Source organism: Sus scrofa, chromosome 9 (assembly GCF_000003025.6).
Source record: "Sus scrofa isolate TJ Tabasco breed Duroc chromosome 9, Sscrofa11.1, whole genome shotgun sequence".
NCBI classification, from domain to species: Eukaryota; Metazoa; Chordata; class Mammalia; order Artiodactyla; family Suidae; genus Sus; species Sus scrofa.
The window spans coordinates 107,388,914-107,412,728 of NC_010451.4; the positions used below are offsets into that span (position 1 = coordinate 107,388,914).

At 43.4% G+C, this 23,815-nt stretch overlaps 1 protein-coding gene across 1 annotated transcript in view; it reads left to right on the forward strand.

Moving 5' to 3' along the window:
• The window catches only part of SLC26A4 (solute carrier family 26 member 4), a 65,945-nt gene that overhangs the window by 23,793 nt on the left and 18,337 nt on the right, over positions 1 to 23,815 (forward strand). Inside the window, exons 9-14 of the mRNA XM_003357511.4 lie at positions 4,198 to 4,345; positions 6,785 to 6,898; positions 11,710 to 11,787; positions 11,928 to 12,023; positions 13,299 to 13,405; positions 15,957 to 16,026. Of these exons, the coding sequence (XP_003357559.1) occupies positions 4,198 to 4,345; positions 6,785 to 6,898; positions 11,710 to 11,787; positions 11,928 to 12,023; positions 13,299 to 13,405; positions 15,957 to 16,026 (613 nt within the window). The remainder of the gene's footprint in view (positions 1 to 4,197; positions 4,346 to 6,784; positions 6,899 to 11,709; positions 11,788 to 11,927; positions 12,024 to 13,298; positions 13,406 to 15,956; positions 16,027 to 23,815) is intronic.

Sequence of the window (23,815 nt, forward strand, 5' to 3'; positions counted from 1 at the left end):
TGGCAGGACATGCACTTTTACTGTCAGGCTCCTGATTTAAACTCACATATATAATTACAGCATGCTATAAATAGAATCACGGTTAGTAACATTTATTGTACTGAGAACAATCTGCTTAAGGAATAAGGGACATCTGGCCCCAGTTCTCCTCCATGTAGTTGAATCACTCTTAGATAAAATCATATCATTTGTTCCTGTGAACAAATGTTCCTAAGACAATGCATGATCTTTAAGGGAGGTTTGATGAATTAAAAGAGTCAAGAACTAAGGTCCTTTGTCCACCTCTGTCACCATCTAGGCCTGTGGCCCTGGGGGCTTCTCCTCTAATGTAGAGATAATGACAAAGTGTTGAAATCTCAGCTTGAGCTTGTTAACCACCAACTCGACCACCCGTAAAGTGGACCTAAGGCCCTACACATAATATTTTTTTTTGTCTTTTTTAGGGCCGCTCCAGAGGCATATGGAAGTTCCCAGGCTAGGGGTCAAATCGGAGCTGTAGCCACCGACCTATGCCAGAGCCACAGCAATGCCAGATCCTTAACCCGCTGAGCGAGGCCAGAGATTCACCCCAAGGCCTCATGGATGCTAGTCGGGTCCCTTAACCACTAAGCCGCGGTGGGAACTCCATGTAATTTTTTTGTTTTCTTTCTACAGCCGCTCGCTCCTGAGGCATAAGGAAATTCCCAGTCTAGGGATCAACTTGGAGCTGCAGCTCGGGCCTACACCACAGCCACAGCAACACTGGATCCAAGCTATGTCTGCAGGCTGTGCCACAGCCATAGCAACACCAGATCCTTAACCCACTGAGTGAGGCAAGGGATCGAATCCGAATCCTTATGGATGCTATGTCAGGTTCTTAACCCTCTGAGCCACAGCAGGAACACCCCCCCCCCACATAATTTGATCATATGACTTTGATAAAGAAGCACAGATGTTTATTAGATTTATAGCATTAACTTGCAGTGTCTATGACTAGACTTGGTGTTAGATGACCAATAAGTACTAGTTTCCCCTCCCGTAACCAGCTGAGGGACCTGTAACAGTCAGAGTTCCTCATGCTCTTAATAGAAACCCCTCAAGTCAGCTCAGTCCTAGGGCTTATTCCCCAGAGAACTACTGCCTTGCCATTGAATTAAGCTTATGATTTCTTCTACTCTCTTCAAAAAAAAAAAAAAAAAAGAAAGAAAAAGAAAAATTACAGCTGGTGACATGAAGCTTAACTTACATATTATCATCCATTGTAATGTTTCTCATACTCACTTTTTTTGTGAGAATCACGAGACCCTTGTTAACACAGATTCCTGGTTCCCACCTTGAACCTATGGAATCAGGCTTTTCAGAGAAGGGCCTGAGCATTAATATTTTTTTAAGGGGCTTTAGGTGATTCTAATGATCAGGTAAGCTTGAGAAACATTGAATTAGAATCTCAATCTTTTGACAGTGAATCCTAATGCTGGCATAAATTTAGTGATACAAGATGTAGTGTGGGGAGTTGCTGCTGTAGTGCAGTGAGTTGAATCCGACTGCAATGGCTCCGGTCGATGCGGAGGTCTGAGTTTGATGCCCCATCTGGTGCAGTGAGTCAAAGGATCTGGTGTTACAGTTGCAGCATAGGTTACAGCTGCAGCTGGGAGTCAATCCGTGGCCTGGGAACTTGCATATGCCATAGGTGTGGCTGTATGAATTGTGGTGTTTTCACCCTAACAATTAGATTATTTGACTAGATAGAAACAGTGACATAAAACTACATTTTATAAATCCCTTTTGTCAGGCTTCCTAGGAAATAACACCTGGAGTGGGTCCACAGCAAATGCCCTGTCCCATCAGTCCTGGTTCCGTTAGTGGACTTGGGGGACTCATTTTTGCCTCCCCACATGACCCTTTCGGGCCCTATCCAGGGTTTGCCTGGCCACTTTCCTTCTGAGAATGGATCTCTGGCCTCTTGCTCTTGGGTGTCCTCAAATTGAAGCCTCTGGTGTGATTGGTCAGCCTGCCTAACCTGCCCAGTCTCCAGGACTGGAAGCTCCTCCCGCAGGTCAGTGACCCCACTCCTTTTGTTCAGCCTTTGGGTAGCACAGAAGAAAGTCTCATAACGTTAGCCAGTGGGACAAAGAAACGGTGTTGTGGAGAGACTGGAACAGGACAAGGAGGAGAGAAAGGTAAGCAGGCTGAAAGGAAGAGGACCAGAGAGACTGTGCCAGCCCATGCTGTGTCCCCTCCCACTTCAGTCCCTTCATAAGGGAGGAAGAGCGTGGCCTCCTTTTGTTCCTTTGAGGGTCCATACCATATGGCTATTGCTCGGTACCCAATGACAGTGTCCCCCAAACCATGACCACCTGCCCTTCTCCTGTGCTCCCTTTCCTGTTTCTTGACCAAATTAACACTTTCTCCATGTCCGATCAGCTTCAGAGTATCCCACCCAACCAGGATTCACCCAACCAGGAGCCCTCATTCTGGCACTAAGCCTTTTCCAGTTAGATCTAACATCCATACCTTGACCTACTAAATGACCTTGTGCAAATCACTTTTCTGGGCCTCAGTTCCCTTATCAACAAAAAGAGAGAGGTAGATTAACAATTGCTAGGGTATTAGAATAGGGTATTAATTTTTTGTTTTGTGTTTTAGGGCTGTACCTGTGGCATACGGAAGTTCTGGCTAGGGGTTGAATTGGAGCTACATCTGCTGGCCTACGTCACAGCCACAGCAGCATGGGATCCAAGCTACACCTGTGACCTACACCACAGCTCACGGCAGCACCGGATCCTTAACCCACTGAGCAGGGCCAGGGATCGAACCCTCATCCTCATGGTTCCTAGTTGGGTTTGTCAACCACAGAGTCATGAAGGGAACTCTGAAGGTATTAATTTGAATAATATTAGCTAGCCCTAGACTTCTGTGGTTTTCTATAAGAATCTCATTTCTACTTTACCACTCCCCTTTAATTATAGGGGAAAAAATGGAGTTTCCTATTAAACTTTAGGAGTTTCTGTTGTGGATCAGCAAGTTAAGAACTTGACTAGTATCCATGAGGATACAGGTTCAATCCCTGGCCTCAGGCACTGGGTTAAGGGTCCAGCGTTACCAGAAGCTGTGGTGTAGGTCACAGATGCAGCTCTGAGTCAACCCCTAGCCTGGGAACTTCCATATGCCGCAGGTGTGGCCCTAAAACAAACAAACAAAACACTATTAAAGGAAATTCAGGTATAAGTGAGAGGCTAGAGAGTTTTGTTTTTTTTTTTTGTTTTTTGTTTTTTGTTTTTTTGTTTTTTTTGGCCATGGACCCCTGGAATTACATCATATGGAATGGATAGTCATCAAGATAAAGGACCTCCCATTTTCACAACCACATGCTCCTAAACTTGTAGATTTATTCCTTCATATGGTTGGTAGAGTAGCTCCAGTTTTGTCAAGCAGTAATTATTTCTTCCCACAACCGTCTCAGTGTGACTCTGGGCATTCTGATAATTACATAAATTTAATCTTTTTTGGCCTCAAGAAGATTTTGAATATCATGGTTCTTAGATATGGATTTTCCACTTAGCTCTTTTAGCACCCCATATTTTTTGTCTCTTGAGCAGACCTGACATCTCTTTGAACAGGGTAAATCTCATTTTATGGCTAGGACGTCTTTTAAATTCCAACCTTTAAGATGAAATTGTGTAACGAGAAACATGAATGTGTGAGATGGCGTAGCATGAGATTGTATGCTATTAAAGAACCAGTAATGACAGGTTTATTCTTGTCAGAGGTGTAGATAAGGCAGCATTTGGAGGCTCTCAAATAGAGGACAAAGGAATCAGCCAGTGAGAGAGTACCAGCTTCTCATTAAAAAAATTGTAAAAGCAGAAGTTCCCGCTGTGGCACAGGGATTAAGAATCCAACTGCATTGGCTTGGGTCATTGCAGGGGTGTGGGCTCCATCCCCAGTGCAGCACAACAGGTGAAAGGATCTGGCATTGCCACAGTTGCAGTTCAGATTCAGTCCCTAACCTGGGAACGTCCATATGCCTCAGGTGAGGCCATTAAAAAAATGGTAAAAGCAGGTGCTACCACTTACGCATCTCACGTACCCCTTGCCCTCTTGGATTAGGTCCTTTTGTGTCTGACTTGTGCTTGGGTTGATGCAGCATTTGGGAAGGTGGGAAAAGACTATAGTGGTCAAATTTTCACAGCATTTTTGCATTTTAAAACTCACTAGGTTTTTGCCTCCCGAAATTCCACCTATCAGTTTGTTTTCTGAGATGCTGACTGCATCATTTTCCATTGCCGTGGTGGCTTATGCCATTGCAGTGTCTGTAGGAAAAGTATACGCCATCAAGTACGATTACACCATCGACGGGAATCAGGTATGGTCACCCTTTGGCTGAATTGGTTTTGTAGGGCTGAAAGTAAGAGGAAAATAAAAATGGGAACGATTTTTTTTGTTGGTTAAAGAAGGGATGGGTTTCTTCCACCTGTCTTTATTGAGTTGGTGTTTTTCCTGTGTGTGTGTGCTAATTTGAACTTATTTTGAAATAGGCATGCTGTATCATTTATAAAAAAATGTATTTCACACTTTAGCCATATTTTATTATATTTCATTATATATCTTGGAAAGATAAGTCTGTAAAAAGCATAATCATGATACATCATTTTATCTAAAAAAAACTGGCTGTAAATCCATAATATCAGCTAATATCCAGTCAGTTTTCAGATATGACTGCAATATCATTATCACAACTGAACAAGTTAGCAATAATTCCTTAATAACATCAAATATCTAGTCAGTTTTCAGATTACCTTGAAAAGTTTTTTAAACAGTTGATTTGATTAAATAGCCAGACAAGCTCCATGTGTCGTATTAGCTTGATACTACTCTCTTTTTTTTTATATTTTAAAAAATTTTATTTTTTTCATTGAGGTCAAGTTGATGTATAGTATTATATACGTTTCAGGTGTATAAACATAGTGATTCATCAGCTTTAAAGGTTACTTTCTATTTATAGTCACCGTAAAATATTGGCTATATTCCCTGTGCCGTATGCATCACTTTTTAAGAAATAAATGGACATAATCCTAATTTTAAAAAAGTTAATTCATTTAGATCATAAAATCCATTTAAGGAGTTCCCGTCGTGGCGCAGTGGTTAACGAATCCGACTAGGAACCATGAGGTTGCGGGTTCAGTCCCTGCCCTTGCTCAGTGGGGTAATGATCCGCGGTTGCCGAGAGCTGTGGTGTAGGTTGCAGATGCGGCTCGGATCCCGCGTTGCTGTGGCTCTGGCGTAGGCTGGTGGCTACAGCTCTGATTCGACCCCTAGCCTGGGAACCTCCATATGCCGCGGGAGTGGCCCAAGAAATAGCAAAAAAACAAACAAACAAACAAACAAACAAAAAAATCCATTTAAGGTTAGCGTATTAGGTCAGAAAATGCATTCTTCATGTAATCTAGTATCTCCTGGTGGGACTTTTATTTTTTGATTTTTTTTTTTTTTTTTTGTCTTTTTGCCTTTTCTAGGGCCGCTCCCTCGGCATATGGAGGTTCCCAGGCTAGGGGTCTAATTGGAGCTGTAGCCGCCAGCCTACGCCAGAGCCACAGCAACGCAGGATCCAAGCTGTGTCTGCAACCTACACCACAGCTCACAGCAACGCCGGATCCTTAACCCACTGAGCAAGGCCAGGGATCAAACCTGCAACCTCATGGATTCGTTAACCACTGAGCCACGACGGGAACTCCCGGGAGTTTTTTTTTCCCCTAATGGTGGCTAAAATATGGCAAAACAGTGCAACAAACACCAATAAAAATAGTTGTGACCACTTTAAATTCAAGTGTTTCATCGTGCAGTAACAGGTTTCCCCCACTGTCCAAAAGTAGGTTTCCTCTGAAAGCTTTCTTAAGCTGAAATGGCAGTAACGGGAAGAAGCAGTTACTTAGGACATACCTTGCAACTAGATGCACAAAATGAACCAAAATGAATGAAGCACAGGTGCTCACAAACACAGTTCAAAGCGATGGTGAGTGGATGCTGAGATGCTGAGTGTAGTTCCCAGAGAAGGAGCTTGGTGGTGCCACTCTCCCTGCTTGGGGGGCATCTGCTTCTATAAGTGTTCGCTAGAAACCAATCGCTCTTCGCTGTTTTTCGTAAAAGCGAAAATCCTCTTGGGATTTCCTTCAATTGGCAACAAGCAGGTCCTACCATTATTAGTTTTCCATAAAAGCCAAGTGGTGTAAAACGCACTTTTGAAAAAAGATTCAGGTGTCTGAACATAGGGATTCATGGGGGTAGCTGTAATAGATACAAGACGGGTTTTTTTGGTAGCATCTGATAGGACACCAGGTGAGCTGATTTTCCCCTGCTTTCAAAATCTGCAAGTGTGGTATGTTTCTGAAAACACAGCCTAGCAATTACAGCAGTTAAAGGATTAGTCCTCAATCAGAGTAAGAGTTCTCCTAGTCATGATGTACTTCATAGCAAATATCCAACCCACGGAAAACATTTTATGTGAGAGCTCCAGATATGCCACTCACCAGGAAGTGAAATAAGCATTTGAGCAAGAGATCAGTCCATCTTAAAAACAATTGAGAGCAGGGAGGCTTCTCTGAGGAGGAACCCAAACTGCTCCTGGAGCCCCAACTCCCGATGTCTTTCAAGGGCCCCAAGCCCCTTTAATGGTCAGAATTAAACTGGGACTCTCGGGCAGGGTGGGTTTGGGAGTTTGTTTTCTCAATGCTCTTCTGTAAATTCTTGGCAAGGGTCTCGTAAAGATTCGATCTGTAGCATCACTACCATCCAGTCTCTCTCTTAGGAATTCATTGCCTTTGGGATCAGCAACATCTTCTCTGGATTCTTCTCTTGCTTTGTGGCCACCACTGCCCTGTCCCGCACCGCCGTCCAGGAGAGCACCGGGGGGAAGACGCAGGTACGGAAGAGCCCTGTGCTCAGAGCCATCCGCCGCGAAGAACGGAGTCAGGGGAACGGTGGCTCAGAAAGGCACAGGTCGATTAGCCTTTGAGAATTGAGAAACTTGCACGTCCCAGGCTTATTCCAATGGCGGGGCGCAGCGGTCGCGGGGGGGACGAGGGGGAGGAGGGGGTCTCTCCATCTCTGTGATCCACCCCCTTCCCAAAACCCTCTACGACAATGACAACGGTTGCAGTTTTCCAATGCGGCACGTCTCCAACATTTTTTTGTCAGAGCTCAGCTAGCGGTTAGCCCCACTTACTTGCTTTTTCAGGGACGATAACAGTTGCCAAGGAATTGGATGTTGATTTTTACCAATTTGTTATCTGGGGATAGAGAAGGGCTGGTAAGAGCCCTTCATGGCTTCGTGAGTTATCCTGTTTTCAGGAAAATGAAAAATGTCTGTTTAGATTCCTTTACAAGGATCAGGAGCTTCCTGAAGAGGTGTTGGATCCCAGAGAAGGACAGTTTGCTATCCGAGGATATTTTTATTGTAACATGTTGGCATTTCTTCCTGAGTAAGATTTTTGTTCCTAAAGTTCTGAATATGGGTTTAATTTTGCCTTTTAAATGTGGTTTTAAGGGAGTTCCCTGGTGGCCTAGTGGTTGAGGATCTGGTGTTGTCACTGCTATGGCTCAGGTGACTGCTGTGGCTTGGGTTTGATCCCTGGCCCGGGAACATCTGCATGCCATGGGCATGGTCAAAAAAATGTGGTTTTATGTTGTTGCCTTCCCCAAAACCAGCATCCCACTTAACCTCTGGAAGACTCCTCCTTCGATCAGCCAGAAAGCTCAGGAACCATTCTGAGGCCATCTTTTCCAGCTGGACATGAGTCAGCTCTGCTGAACCAAGTGGATTGGGGTGAAGGGCAGGCTTCAGAATTGTGTTTCCATTCTGTCCTGGAGAGTTTTCTCCTCCCAACACAGGAAGAACTTTTTTTTTTTTTTTTTTTTTTTTTGTCTTTTTGCCTTTTTCTTGAGCCGCTCTCACAGCATATGGAGGTTCCCAGGCTAGGGGTCCAATCGGAGCTGTAGCTGCCAGCCTATGCCACAGCCACAGCAATGCTAGATTCGAGCCACACCTGTGACCCACACCACAGCTCACGGCCAGATCCTCAACCCAATGAGCAAGGCCAAGGATCGAACTCGCAACCCCATGGTTCCTAGTCAGATTGGTTAACCACTGCGCCATGACAGGAACTCCCAGGAGGAACTATTATTTAAGAGGAAAAAATACACTGAGACTAGAACGAAGTACAATAAATCTGAAGTAAATAGTGTAACACACACAGAGTTTCAAATAGAGTTTGTTTTTTGTTTCAGGCAGAGTCACTTACAAATAAGTAAAAAAGAGAGTAATTGAGGGAGTTCCTATGGTAGCTCAGTGATAAGGAATCTGACTAGTATCCATGAGGACACAGGTTCGATCCTTGACTTCGCTCAGTGGGTTAAGGATCCCGCGTTGCTGTACCTGTGGTGTAGGCCAGGGGCTGTGGTGTAGGCCAGCAGCTGTAGCTTCAATTCGACCCCTAGTCTGGGAACTTCCATATGTCATGAGTTTGGCCCTAAAAAAAGAAAGAAAAAAAAAGTAACTGAGAAAACTTGTGACTCCAACAGTGAGTTTCTCAGGGAGAGCTTGAATTGTCCCCAAGGTACCCATGATGCTCCTTTCCCATTTGTTTTTTAATTTTTATTTTTAAACATTTAAATTTTTTGGCTGAACTCATGGCATATGGAAGTCTTCTCCTCCTCCTCACACTCCCCCTCCTCCTCCTTCTTTTTCTTCTTCCTCTTCTTCTGCAAACTTTTCTAGCTCTGAGGAAGCAAGTAAAACAATACAGCCCCAAACAGGAAGCATAACCAGGGATCAATGGTCAAGGGGAAGCGATCAGAGGTGTGTCTGTGTTCAGGGAGCAGCTGTCAGCAGTGAAAATTTCTGCTGCTTTCACTAGGTAGGGGGCCCTGACAAACTCTTGAGGGCTCACGGCTCCAAGTGGATTCAGGCAGATCCCCAAGAGGTGATGCACACTCTCCTGCTATTACCTTCAGGCTCAAATTAGCAAAGCCCCCTCCATTCCCATCCACCCCCCACCCCCAGCCCATGTAAGAATGCCCATGTAAAGTGATTCCTTGGCAGAGGGTTTGGGAATAGTGGTGCTCTGGTAAGCTAATACCCCTTGCCACATACTGGCATGTATTACATTTAGGAATGAAGGATGCCAGGATTTCAGTACTGAAGAATGAAACAAGCACAGAAATAGCTTGATATTTAATTACTGAAATGTATACTAAGTTCTAGGGTTAAAAGTTGAAGTGCCTGGACTGAAATCCAGGGACTCATGACCAAATAAATTGGCAGGATTTCCCCTGTGTGTCTTCCCATGCCTTCCCCCCCCGCCCACGGTGGAGCCTCAGTTCCAGCATCTGTGCAATGGGTATAATTGTATTCACCTCATAGGGATGTTGAGAGGATTAGATATGAAAGTGTTTGTCCAATCCTGGCACGTACTTGTGAATGCTGATTGTACTGGTCATTAATCTCAAGATAAAAACCGTGCCTTAGTACCTATGATACATAATTTGTACCAGACATGTATGTACAAGGTAACTAGCATGTATTTGCTGAATGAATGAATGGAAGAATGAGTGTTAGTAGACGTGAGCTGCTTTCAGCCCATCTCTAGACTGTAGAAGAGCTCAACATCGCAACCTGTTCTTTCTTTCACCCCCTTTCTGCTTCACGAAAAAGCTATTCCGATGGCAAGCAATTCTCTAGCGCTGCTTACCCTCCCACTTCCCAAAAGAAGTCATTTTCTAGTAATTGAATCCGCTCATAGATTTGGGATCTACAGCATTTCCTACAAAATAAGTCATTTTTCCTTAAAAGTTAAGTACAGTTCCCCTCCCAGATTTCTTTCTTTTCTTTTTCTTTCTTCCTCCCTCCCTCTTCCTTCCTTTCTTCTTTTCTTTTCTCTTCTCTTTCTTTCTTTCCTTCCTTCCTTCCTTCTTTCTTTCTTTCTTTCCTTCTTTTCTTTTCTTTTCTTTTTCTTCCTCCCTCCCTCCCTCTCTCTTTTTTTCTTTCATCTTTTGGCGTATGGAAGTTCCCAGGCTAGGGGTCCAATCAGAGCTACAGCTGTCGGCTTACACCACCGCCACAGCAACGCCAGATTGAGCCTCATCTGCGGCCTACAGCACAGCTCATGGCAACACTGGATCCCTAACCCCCCTGAGCAAGGCCAGGGATGGAACCTGCATCCTCATGAATACTAGATGGGCTTCTAACCCACTGAGAGACAATGGGAACTCCGCCTTCCAGATTTTAATATGGGAACCCAAATTAGTCTTGGTGCCTCTAATTGGAGGCTAATGATTCTCCATAATTGGTGAATAGATGGCTACCGTCCTGGCATGAGCTGGGCAGCTAGCTGTGGTCCTTGTCCCCACATCACCATCTCTCACCAGTCATCAGAGACCCACATCCACAGTGGGATGCAAATGCTTCATGACAGACAATAACTGTTGGTTAAGTAACTGCACAGAAGACAGGAAGGAAAGGAGGGAAGCAGGGAGGAAGGATATTAACTCCTGTACTTGGATGGGAGAGGGGCAAGCTCACCAAGGTACTAGGAACTCAGGTATATTGCCAGGGGGTCAAGAAGTGCCTAGAAAAGGGGCTGTGGATGGGCAGAGCAGAGCACGTCACATACATAGTATCGCCTGAGGCTGCTCGCTGGATATGAATGATCACTTTGCCAGGAAGAGTGGATGAGCATGACTATGAAATTTCCTTAAGTGTTTGGATTTTCTATTTATATTGGCTTTATGTGTCTCCTTCAACGTAAACATCTTGCCCTAGGCAGTCCCTGGGCCCAATGCAACCTTCCCTGCTGCTGCTTCTCTGATCGATTTGCTTCTGGCTCCTCCCTGTCTCCTTCTCTCCTTTGTTTCAGAGCTTCTAGGCTTCACCTCGGCCAGGCCCCAGCTCTCTCAGCAAAGAATCCATTGGTCATCTAATCACACCAGAGAATAGTCCCCACCCCCTCAGCCTCTTTCCTAACTATGTACGGATCTTAGGAGAGCTTTTTTTGCCAGCGAAGGTAACGTGTCTGAAGCTTCCTTTACTTCTGCTATTGGCCCTCCATTGCTTGGGCTGCGATGGGGCGAAGCTCTGAGCCTGCATGCTCGCAGCTGTGAGAGGCTGCAGGAGATGTGGTCCCACCTCTCAGCAGGCTCAGGTGGATTTGCAGTAGGACTGGTAAACTTGTTTTCTCTGAGACTTTCATGGCACCCACGGGCTACAAAGTGTTATCAGAACTGTTATCAGACCGCTGGTTCAGTAATGCAGAAGAATCAGTTATGTTGCTGTGAGAATTGATTTCCCAAGCATGTTGCAAGGACCTGCTGTCCAGGAAGGGGGATGGTCCCTGTTTCCCGGGATGGAAAATTGCTAGAAGTTTGGCCTCCTGCACTGACACTGAAAGTACAGGTCTGTAATATGTCCAAGTGCTATCCCGGCCCAACTGGCTTTACTCTAGCAGGCTCAGGCGCCACCCTTTCTTTAATTGTTCTGCTGTAGCTACTCAATGCGTGGTTTCTGTTTTCCCTCAAGTTTTTTGTGGAGTTTTAGCAAAGGATTATCATTTCTCTCAACTATTTAGCACAAGGGGGGGGGGATGGTCAGAAAGCATTCAGTGTGTCCTGGATCAGGCTCTCACACGCATCCAGAGTGGGGGGGACGGGCCCCGGTTATGGGTGATGCCTGTCTTTCAGATTGCCGGCATCATCTCGGCTGCAGTTGTGATGATCGCCATTGTGGCCCTGGGGAAGCTGCTGGAACCCCTGCAGAAGGTACAACCCTGCTTCTTGCCACACAGATGGGCTCATTTCCCTTCACTGCCCTGCCACCAGAGAAGTTGCCCGGGATTTAAAAGTCATCACGCGGAAAACCATTCCCCTAAATAACACAACCTTCCCCCCTCTCTTGGCAGTCAGTCCTGGCAGCTGTTGTAATTGCCAACCTGAAAGGGATGTTTATGCAGGTGTGTGACGTTCCTCGTCTGTGGAGGCAGAACAAGACTGACGCCGTAAGTCACTCACAGCCCATTTTTCTCTGAAATGAAAACTGCTTCTTATATACTTCTTGCCATATTATTCGGTCCCATAATCTCCTAAGTCTTTCTTGCGTTTTGGGAACTAGAGCAGCAAGTAGAATCTTGTGCATAAGCCAAAGCTGGGAAGCCTTGCACAGGAGCAGTGTTTTGGGAAGGTCCTGGATCTCTGGGAAGATCCATTTCCACCAAGAATCCCATAGGAGTTCCTGCATATACCCTTGGCCTTCTAAAGCCAAAGAACAAATGAACAAATCTAAAAAAAAAAAAAAAAAAAAAAATTGAGGCCACCCCAAACACGAATAAAGTAAAAACGAAACACAAACGTCCCATGCTGATAATAATTTTGATTATAGTAACTTTCACAACTGTTCTGAGGAACTGGGGGAAAAGCCACACCCCTTAGAGTTCCGCTCGAAGTTAAACCAGAACACAGAAAAGAATGGGAAAAGTTCCCATATATTGATGTGGAAAGATCTCCAAGAGAAACTGTAAAGTGGAAAAGAGATCAGTGCGGAATGGGAAGGGTGTCTATAACACACTAAAAGATGAGAAAATAGGAATTCCCGTCGTGGCGCAGTGGTTAACGAATCTGACTAGGAACCATGAGGTTTTGGGTTCGATCCCTGGCCTTGCTCAGTGGGTTAGGGATCTGGCGTTGCTGTGAGCTGTGGTGTAGGTTGTAGACGCAGCTCAGATCCTGTGTTGCTGTGGCTCTGGCATAGACCAGCGACTACAGCTCTCATTAGACCCCTAGCCTGGGAACCTCCATATGCTGCAGGAGTGGCCCTAGAAAAGGAAAAAAGACACACACACACACACACAAAAGATGAGAAAATAAAATATGCTTTGTAGTCATATTTGCTTGTATTTGCAAAAAGAAATGCTGCTGAAATGTGTGCACATATGACACACACATACACACAATAAAATGATATAAGAAAACAGAGAGGTTGGGAATGGATGGAGAGAGGAGAAGGTTAGAAGCAAGATTTTTTTCACTGCACAGCTTTCTTATGCTAATTTCATTTTGAACGGTGTTAATATATTACTTATTCAAAAATTAAATTAAGAGATGGGACAGCTGGCCTTTATCGGGAAGGCCAATGTCTACTTCCACTTAAAATATGAAATGAATTCAGACTATTTGACAAAGCTGTCATTTGTTCCTGAATATTTGATCTTATTATTTACAGGTAATCAGTCATGTGATGAATTAACATGAGTCTTTTCATTTCCACCTTTTTCCAGGTTATCTGGGTGTTTACTTGCATAGCATCCATCATTCTGGGGCTGGACCTCGGTTTACTAGCGGGCCTTATGTTTGGATTTCTGACTGTGGTCGTGAGAGTTCAATTGTGAGTAACGTAAGATCCAGGTTATCTCTAAGCAGGAAAACACACCCTGACATTTCTATACCATTGTGATGAGCAGAATAAAACTAGTCCCTTTCAGAATAGTTACTATATATATTGAGTGCTCCTATGAAGTAAGCATATGGTGCTTTACACACATTATTTTTAATCTTCAGAACAGGTTTTATTACTCTCATTCTACAGGTAAGATAATTGAACCTCAGAAAGGTTAAGAACTGTCCCCAAGTTCACACAGCTAGTAAATAGCAGAACCAGGATTTGAGCCCAGATATATCTCGCCCCCAAATCTATGCACTTGTTCACAAGCTCAACTGGTATGCTCTTCTCCAGGTCATGATGAGACTAAAAATATATGATTCAGCAAAAGGTTGCTGTGTAGTTTCTTTTTTAAATGAGAGGAGAGAGGCACTGGGCCCAAGGCTTAGGACCAGAAGCCTGCTAAATATATTATAGCTCATTTTCTTTTGAAGCTAGTAACCCAGAAGTTATGTAACCCAGAATAGGAGTCTTTGAAAGAGTTGCCTGTAGCCCCAGTCCATTCAAATCTGCCAAATAAGGTATGTGCCCAATAAGCCACACCAGTTATGGGAAGTAGACATAATTAGATCCATCTGCAGAGTGAAGGCAGCAAAGACACAGTTTAAAGAGACAGAACCACCTGAGAGGCAGCCTGAAGGTCTATGTTTTGTTTTTGTTTTTTCCTTTTATTTTTGTCCACCCTGTGGCATACAGAGTTCCTGGGCCAGGGATCAGAACCCAGCAGCAGTTTCGACACACATCACAGCTGTGGCAACACTGGATCCTTAACCCACTGTGCCAGATAGGGGATCGAACCTATGTCCCAGTGCGGCAGAGACGCCACCAATCCCGTTAGGCTACAACAAAACTCCTCATTGATTTTGACTCTTGAGCAGCCTTTAGCAGGTGCCCTTCTGGTCTATGAAATTGTCTGAACAAAGAGCAGAAGAGAGCATCTCTCCTTCCTCAAAACTTCTGTCATTTTCCCGGACTTCTGGCCCCCTTCTCTGCCTGCACTTGGGCCACGAAGGAATAAAAAACCTGTGAAAACTTCAACATGGATGTCTTCAGCTTGACATAAATCCACCTTCCCCAACCCACCAACAGTTCTCCTTCCCTCCCCACTTACCTCCCCTGGCAGGTCGGAGCCTCCCCAAGGGCTTGGGTTTACTGCTGCAACACCCTTCAGTGGTTGCCCGAGGGCCTGTAAGAGTTTACAAGCCTCCAATGTAACAATAGCTGCTGGGAAGCATCTTAGAAACTGTCCTTGGATGATGATGATGCCTCTTGTCCTCTGGACACCTCCGTGTTTACTTTTATTTGCATGAGTGTGATTGGGAGAGAATGGTTTTATAGAGAAAGATCATAGAGTTTCTGAGCTTTAAGTTAAAAATCAGAACAGGGGAGTTCCCGTCGTGGCGCAGTGGAAACGAATCCGACTAGGAACCATGAAGTTGCAGGTTCGATCCCTGGCCTTGCTCAGTGGGTTAAGGATCCGGCATTGCCATGAGCTGTGGTGTAGGTCGCAGATGTGGCTCAGATCTGGCGTTGCCGTGGCTCTGGCATTGCTGTGGCTCTGGCGTAGGCCGGCGGCTACAGCTCCGATTAGACCCCTAGCCTGGGAACCCCCATATGCCGCAGATGCAGCCCTAAAAAGACAAAAAAAAAAAAATCAGAACATGAAGCCAAGCAGTAATCAGTGGCACTGTTGAGCTGCAGATTTCGTAACAAGGTTTTGAGTCAACGGAAAGCAGTATCCTCCAGAGGATTTCATTTTCAGTTATTACAAGGCTGATCCAGAGAGCACATGGCTGAGAAGACCCCAGACACTCTTTCTTCAGGAATTGCATTTAGCATATGTCCTTAGTCCTACTTGAAGAATCACGGAATTTATTTGATGGCATCAGGAACAGGAAATCCACAGTCTGATAGATGGAAAAGACTTATTTCTGGTCCTTCCAGGCTCCTAGTTCTATGAAATGAGACTTCTTTGATCACTGCAGATGCTCCATACTTTATCAGAAAGTTGGCATTACTCACAAGTAACTGCCAGGTCCCGTGAGAGGTCATGAAGACCCATTGGTTAAAGATGGAGGCCGTGCTGCCTCATCCCTCCAGGGCCTTTTTGAACTTCTCTCAATCTCAGATTACCCACCAGTAAAAATGAGGACAATACTGCTGACCTTTCAGCATTATGATGGGGCTTAAATAAGACTGAACATGAGTGAAAGCTCTTTGCTTATCCTATAAAGTGCTATGCATACAGGAGTCTGATGCTCTTTACTTCTCAAAGCCATCAGAGAAGAGTCCCACTTCCTTCTTCTCCCCTAATTCCACGGAAACACCAGCCATTCACTTCAGAGTTAGCTACTGGAGAATGTCACCGGCAGCAAAGACAGTCCCCAAAACATCCAGATGATGTGCACTTGAGTATCTATAATTTCTTCTATTTTTTTTTTTTACTCCAAAATACACCTGTTCCAAAAAATCCTGACCTTAGCTTTTCTTCTTTCAGTCCCTCATGGAACAGCCTTGGAAGCATCCCTAACACAGACATCTACAGAAGCACCAAGGATTACAAAAATGTAAGTGCCTTTGCTGGACATGTACTGGACTTGGGTTTGCTAAACTGGGTTTTCAGGGCTTGCATATTTGTTAAGGACAAGGTGGCCAAAGAGGGAGGTTTCTGTTGGGCAAGTCTGAGAAGTGCACTCGTGGTGTCAGGAAAACTCTTGATCCAGTGTGTCCTCTGATATCCTTGGTTTATGTAAATGTTGTCTATGCTACTTAAATGTCATTTTGATGTCCAACCACTGCAGGAGGAATTTTTTAAAATTTGGCAATTCCGTTCCTGCTGTGGTGCAATGGGATTGTGGTGTTTTGATCCCTGGTCTAGTATAGTGGGTTAAGAATCCAGCATTGCTGCAGATGCAGCAAGGGCTAAACTGCAGCTGGGATCTGATCCCTGCCCTGGGAACTCCATATGCCACAGGGTGGCCAAAAAAGAAAAAGAAGAAAATTTTGGCAATGCAATTATTTTCAAAAGTTGAATAGTAATTTTATTTCTCTGAGTGAAGGGGGTCAAAGGACATAGACTTCCAGTTATAAAATAAATAAGTCATGGGGATGTAATGTCCAGCATGACAACAACAATTAATCATACTGTATTGGATATTTGATAATTGCTAAGAATAGGAGTTCCTATTGTGGTGCAGCAGAAATGAATCCAACTAGGAACCATGAGGTTTTGGGTTCTGTCCCTGGCCTCGCTCAGTGGGTTAAGGATCTGGCATTGCCGTGAGCTGTGGTATAGATCGCAGATGTGGCTTGTATCCTGTGTTGCTGTGGCTGTGGTGTATGCTGGCAGCTGTAGCTCCAATTAGAACCCTCACCTGGGAACTTCCATATGCCGTGAGTGTGGCCCTAAAAAGAAAAAGAAAAAAGAAAAAAAGAAAATTGCCAAGAACAAAAAATTTTGTGACTATGTATGGTGACAAATGTTAAGTAGACCTATTGTGGTGATCAAGTTGTATACCTGAAACAAATATAATATGTCAATTATACCTAAAAAAAAAAAAATGGACAGAGCCTCAGAGACCTCTCATACAAAATAAAACAGCTCAACATATGTGTACTAACAGTCCCAAAATAAGAAGAGAAAAAAATGACAGGCAAAATATTTGAATAAGTATCAAAATTTTCCCAAACTTGATGAAAAATATGATGTACAAATCCCAAATGCCCACTGAACCCAATTAATGTACACACAGAGATCCAAACCCAAAGCATTATGGTAATACTGCTGAAAGCCATAACATTAAAAAAAAAATTTTAAGCAGAAAAAGGAAAAAAATTTTTATTTCTTTGCTACGTTATCCTTATCCTCTATGAAACTCTGAAATCTCTGTAAGATTTTCTCCATTCACTTCTAAGAAGAGACCTTTTTGTTTTGTGTCACCAAGAACCTTATTTGACATTTTTCTCTATCCTTGGAATTGGAAGAAAGAATATGTAATACAGAAAATTAAAAAAAAAAAAAAAACCAAACCGGACATTCCACTGATGGGCTTGTGTTTCCTGCATGTAAGATTGCTTAATGATCACCAGAGGGAACAAAGATGAAAAAGCAGAGAAATAGGAGTTCCCGTGCAGCTCAGCAGGTTAAAGATCTGGTGCTGTCACTGTAGCAGCTGGGTGGCTGCTGTGGTGCAGGCTCAGTCCTTGGCCTGGGAACTTCTGCATGCTATGGGCAAGGCCAAAAGAAAATTGAAAAGGGTGGTTCGAGATGGTGGCTCAGGAAGATTCTGAACTCACCTCCTCCCACTGATGTGCCAAATCTACAGCCACACATGGAATAATTCTTGCTGAAAAAGAGCTGATGACCAACTTAACAGCTCCTCCACAGCAAGGGATAAAAAGGCCACATTGAGACAAATAGGAGAGATAGGAATGCAGTCTTGCCCAAACCCCACCCTTGGCTCTGCAACCCACAGTAGGAGGAGTCTGCCCAGTTTGGAGTTCCTTTCTGAGGAGCAAGGGCTTTGAGCCTCATATCCCTGGAGACAGGCACTAAAGAGACGAGGCCCCCAAATATCTGGCTTTAGAAACCCATGGAGGTTTGTGTGTAGGGGCCCCAAGGAGACCGTGGGAAGCTGAGTTTTTGCTTTGGAAGGGCTCACATGTGGGCTCACTCATACTGGGGGCCAGTACAAAGGCAGCATTTGAAAGTGCCTGGATCCTATGTGAAGGAGGTTTATTTGCTAATCTTAAAGCATCTGCCAGAGGGGAAATGACCAGTTAGGACTTGCTTTAGGGATGGAGGTGCTGGCAAGTGCCATTTTTGTTCTCTTCCTATACCTTGGTAGTATAGGTGCCGACACCCAGGTACAACCTCAATAAAGCCACAGGTCTGCCCTGCTCCCAGTGCTCTTGCATCGCTAATGCTGCAGCATGCCCCACCCTCAGCACTCTCCTTCAGCCATACTAAAGCTGGTGGGTGAGCAAGGTCCATACAAGGAATGCTCCTTGGTTGCCTGGCCCTGGTAGCCAGAGGGGATTGCATGCTTGGGCCCCATGGGACAGTAACAGTTGGAAAGATAGTTCTGGGCAGACTACCACACCAGGGTTCTGTACAGATAGCAGACTAAAACATACCCCAGTCTGCCTGTGGGAAAAAACCCATTTACTTATCCTAGAGCTTCAGTCTGAGGGATAGGCTTGAAATTTGCTACACATGTAGAGGCTACAGAAATGCTCTCAGGCAATGTAGGCAGGGAGATACCATCCATGAACCCTCTCTTGGCCTTGCCACAGCTTGCGAGACATTCCAGAAAGGAGTTTATACACTCATCTGAAGCGCCACTTTTTACAACCATTGCTCAGGAGACACCTCTAGGTCTCCTAATCTGGAAGTTAGCAGCATTTACAACTGTGGTTTCACAAGACTATGTATTTGCATATTTTAAAAGGTGCTGCCTGAGGATCTGGCTTCCGATCAGGGGCTGACTGAGATCCCTCCCTTTGGAATAACGACAAATCTTGGCACACCCTCAACAGCTGAAACTTATAAAAAATAAACCAGGCTACTTAGACGAGCATAAAGGTTTAAAAGACAACCAAGAGCAAGGGCAAGATTGAACAACAGAGTTCATCTCCTGCACAGGCCACTCCTTTAAGATTAAAAGAGGTAGCTGTTTTGCCTAATAGAAATAAAAACAGAGAATCAAGCAAAATGAGCAAACAGATGAATATGTTCCAAATGAAAGAATAAGAGAAAACTTCAGAAAGAGACCTTAATGAAATAGAGGCAAGTAATCTACCTGATAAAGAGTCCAAAGTAATAGTTATAAAGATGCTTACTGAACACAGAAGAAGAATGGACAAACACAGTACAAACGTCAACAAAGACATAGAAAAATAGAAGAAAGTATTAAACAGAAGTCACAGAGCTGATGAATATAATAACTGAACTAGAAAATACACTAGAAGGGTTCAACAGCAAACTAGAAGAATGGATCAGCAACCTAGAAGACAAGATGGTGGAGTCGATCCGAACAGAGAAGCAAGTAAAAAATAATTTTAAAAAGTGAAGAGAGGGAGTTCCCATCATGGCTCAGTGGTAAATGAATCTGACTAGCATCCATGAGGATGCAGGTTTGATGCCTGGCCTTGCTTGGTGGGTTAAGGATCTGGTGTTGCCGTGACCTGTGGTGTAGGTCACAGACGTGGCTTGGATTTGGCATTGCTGTGGTTGTGGTGTAGGCCATTGGCTATAGATCCGATTCAACCCCCAGCCCAGGAACTTCCATATGCTGTAGGTACAGCCCTAAAAAGCAAAAAAAAAAAAAAAAAAAAAAAAAAGGTGAAGTGAGATTAAGGGACTTATGGGACAACATGAAGCAGACTAACATCCACATTCTAGGGATCCCAGAAGAACAAGAGAGAAAGGGAAGGCGAATTTGCTTAATGAAATAATGGCTGAAAGTTTCTGTAATCTGGAGAAGGAAACTGACATCCAGGTCCAGGAAGCACAGAGAGTTCCAAATAAGATGAACCCAAAGAGATGTACACAAAGATATGATAACTAAAATGTCACAAGTTAAAGAATGAATCATAAAGACAGCAAGAGAAAAAGAAATGTGTTATATAGGAGGACACCCATAAGATTATCAGCTGATTTTCCAACAGAAACTTTGCAGGTTGGAATGAAGTGGTATGATATATTCAAATTGCTGGAAGGACAGAAGTTCCAACCAAGAATACTCTACCTGGCAAGATTATCATGCAGAATTGAAAGAGAGATGAAAAATTTCCCAGACAGGTGAAAACTAAAGGAGTTCATCACGCTAAAATGACTTTGCAAAAATATTAAAGGGACTTCTTTAAACTGAAAAGAAAGGGCATTAACTAGCAACAGGAGAACATATAAAAGTAAAAATCTCATGGGTAAAGGCAAATATATAGAAAAGATAGCAGATTAACCACTTACAAAGCTAACATGAAGGTTGAAAGAAAAAAGAAGTAAAATTACTTATAACTCAAAAAAAAAAAAACCAACAAAACAGTTAAGGAAACCCAAAGCAAAAAGATGTAAAATATGACCTCAAAACACAAAAGGGGGGAAAGAATAAAAAATGTACCATTTTTAGAATGTATTCAAACTTAAGTTGCTATCAACGTAAAACAGGCTTCTGTATGTGAACCTCATGGTAACCACAAAGCAAAAATCTCTGCTACAACAATACACAAAAGATAATGGGAAAAGAAACTAAACATAACACTAAAGAAACGAGTCAAGCCACAAGGGAAGAAAGCAAGGAAAGGAACAGAGAGTAACTATAAAAACAGCCAGAAAAAAAATGAACAAAGTGGCAGTAAGTACATGCCTATCAATAATTACTTTAAAAAAGAAATCCAGTGGAGTTCCCATCGTGGTTCAGCTGTTAATGAATCCAACTAAGAACCATGAGGTTGCGGGTTCGATCCCTGGCCTTGCTCAGTGGGTAAGGATCCGGCATTGCCGTGAGCTGTAGTGTAGGTTGCAGACATGGCTCGGATCCCGTGTTGCTGTGGCTCTGGCATAGGCCAATAGCTATGGCTCCATTTTGACCCCTAGCCTAGGAACCTCCATATTCCGTGGGAGTGGCCCAAGAAATGGCAAAAAGACAAAAAAGAAAAAAAAAAAAAAGAAACCCAGCAAGTAGGCCCTGCTGATTCACTATTATTGTTGCCACGTGAGAGATTTTTCTGGGCTCCAACTCCTCTGCTCCCTCACCATCCACCATCCCTCCTGAAGGGTTGCTTATCTAACCGTCAATCTACCATAACAGCTCTTGCATCAACCTGTGCACCTATCACAAAGAAGACCCACAAAGAAAGTAGCATTCTTTGGCTCTTTGAATCACATACATTTCAAAATCAAGGAAGCCTTTAACACGCAGAAGTTGTTGGTTTTCTTAGAGTGCTCCTCTTCTGAGCTACAAGTTTTCTCTTCCAGTCCAGTTTCCAGTAAAAATATAAGTCGTACATGCCTTCCAAGCTGTGAAGTTAAAGACTGGCTCCAGGGGTTCCTGTTGTGTGCAGTGGAAATGAATCCGACTGGGAACCATGAGGTTGTGGGTTCGATCCCTGGCCTTGCTCAGTGGGTTAAGGATCTGGAGTTGCTGTGAGCTGTGGTGTAGGTCACAGATATGGCTCAGACCTGGTGTAGCTGTGGCTGTGGTGTAGGCTGGAGGCTGTAGCTCTGATTAGATCCCTAGCCTGGGAATCTCCATATGCTGTGAGAGTGCCCTAAAAAAATAAAAAATAAATATATATATATAAATAAAATAAAATTGATGACTCCATAAAGCTCTAGCAGCTGCCATTAAAATAGCAATGTTTGCATCTTGTGAACCACATGTGCTGCCCAAAATAAAATGGGGGGAATATCCTTGAATCAAGAGGAACTGATCCCAGGAAACTTGAAGCTACAGTCAGTAGGGTGGAAAATGCTTATGCAGCTTGATTATGCACTTGTGTACTTGACAAAGAGGGGATAACAAGACCTTGAGACAGTAAGTTTTTAAAAAAAGGACTTTATTTTTTTTTGTCTCGTTAGGGCCGCACCCACGGCATATGGGGGTTCCTAGGCTAGGGGTCCAATTGGAGCTGTAGCTGCTGGCCTACACCACAGCCACAGCAAGGCCAGATCTGAGCCTTGTCTGTGACCTACACCACAGCTCATGGCAACGCTGGATCCTTAACCCACTGAGCAGGGACAGGGATCAAATATTCAACCTCATGGTTCCTGATCAGATTCATTTCTGCTGTGCCATAATGGGAACTTTAAATGTAAATGGACTTTAAATGTAAATGGACTAAGTTCTCCAATCAAAAATCAGAGTGGCTGGATGGATTAAAAAAAACTCATAAGTTGCCTATAAGAGACTAACTTCAGATGTAAGGACATACACAGACTGAAAGTGAAAGAATGGAAAAAGATATTCCATGCAAATGGAAACAAAAAGAGTTGGTGTAGTTCTGATATGCTGATATCAGACACAATAAACCTTCAAACTGAGTTCCCGTCATGGCTCAATGGTTAACAAATCCGACTAGGAACCATGAGGTTGCGGGTTTGATCCCTGGCCTTGCTCAGTGGGTTAAGGATCCAGCATTGCCGTGAGCTGTAGTGTAGGTTGCAGACAAGGCTCGGATCCCAAGTTGCTGTGGCTCTGGTGTAGGCCAGTGGCTACAGCTCCAACTGGACCCCTAGCCTGGGAACCTCCATATGCTGTGGGAGCAACCCAAGAAATGGCAAAAAGACAAAGGAGGAAGGAAGGAAGGAAGGAAGGAAGGAAGGAAGGAAGGAAAGAAAGAAAGAAAGAAAGAAAGAAAGAAAGAAAGAAAGAAAGAAAATCTTAAAACAAAGACTATAGTAAAAGACCAAGAAGGGCATTGCCTAATGATAAAGGGGTCAGTCCAACAGGAAGATGTAACACTAGTAAATATTTATGCACCCATCATAAGAACACCTAAATATATAAAGCAAATATTAATAGACCTAAAAGGAGAAATTGACAGCAATAAGATAGGGGATTTTAATACCCCACTTACATCAATGAACAGATAGAGATAAAAAATAAACATCAGCCTTACATAACACATTGGACCAGATTGATTTAATAGATATGTATAGAATGTTCCATCCCAAAGCAGCAAGATACGCATTCTTCCGAAGTGCACGTGAGACATTTCTCCAGGATAGAAAACACGGTTAGGCTAGACTGCAAAATAAGTCTCAATACATTTAAGATTGAAATCGTTAAACATCTTTTTCTGACCATAATAATATGAAACTAGAAATCAATTACAACAAGAAAACTGAAACAAAATCAAATGTTCCAAGAATGAATGATAAAGAAATAGAACATTTGAATAGACTGATTACTGATAATGAGGTTAAATCAGTAGTAAACTTCCCAACAAACAAAAGGCCAGGACTACTTCACAAGTGAATTCTAACAAATATCCAAAGAAGATTTAATACCTGTCCTTCTCAAACTCTTCCAAAAAACTGATGAGGAGGGAATACTTCCAAACTCCTTAGTAAAGAAAAACAAATAAAATTGCATCCAAATTTGAAAGGAAGAGGTAAACTGTCATTGTTTGTAGACAGCATGTTATTATATATAGAAAATCCTAAAGACTTCACAAAAAAAACTGTTAGAACTAATACGTGAATTCAGTAAAGTTGCAAGGTACAATCTGTTGTATCTGTACACACTAATAATGAACAGTCAAAGAGAAATTCAGAAAATCCCATTTACAATTGCATCAAAAATAATAAAATACCTCAGAGTAAATTTAACCAAGGAGGTGAAAGATCTGTAC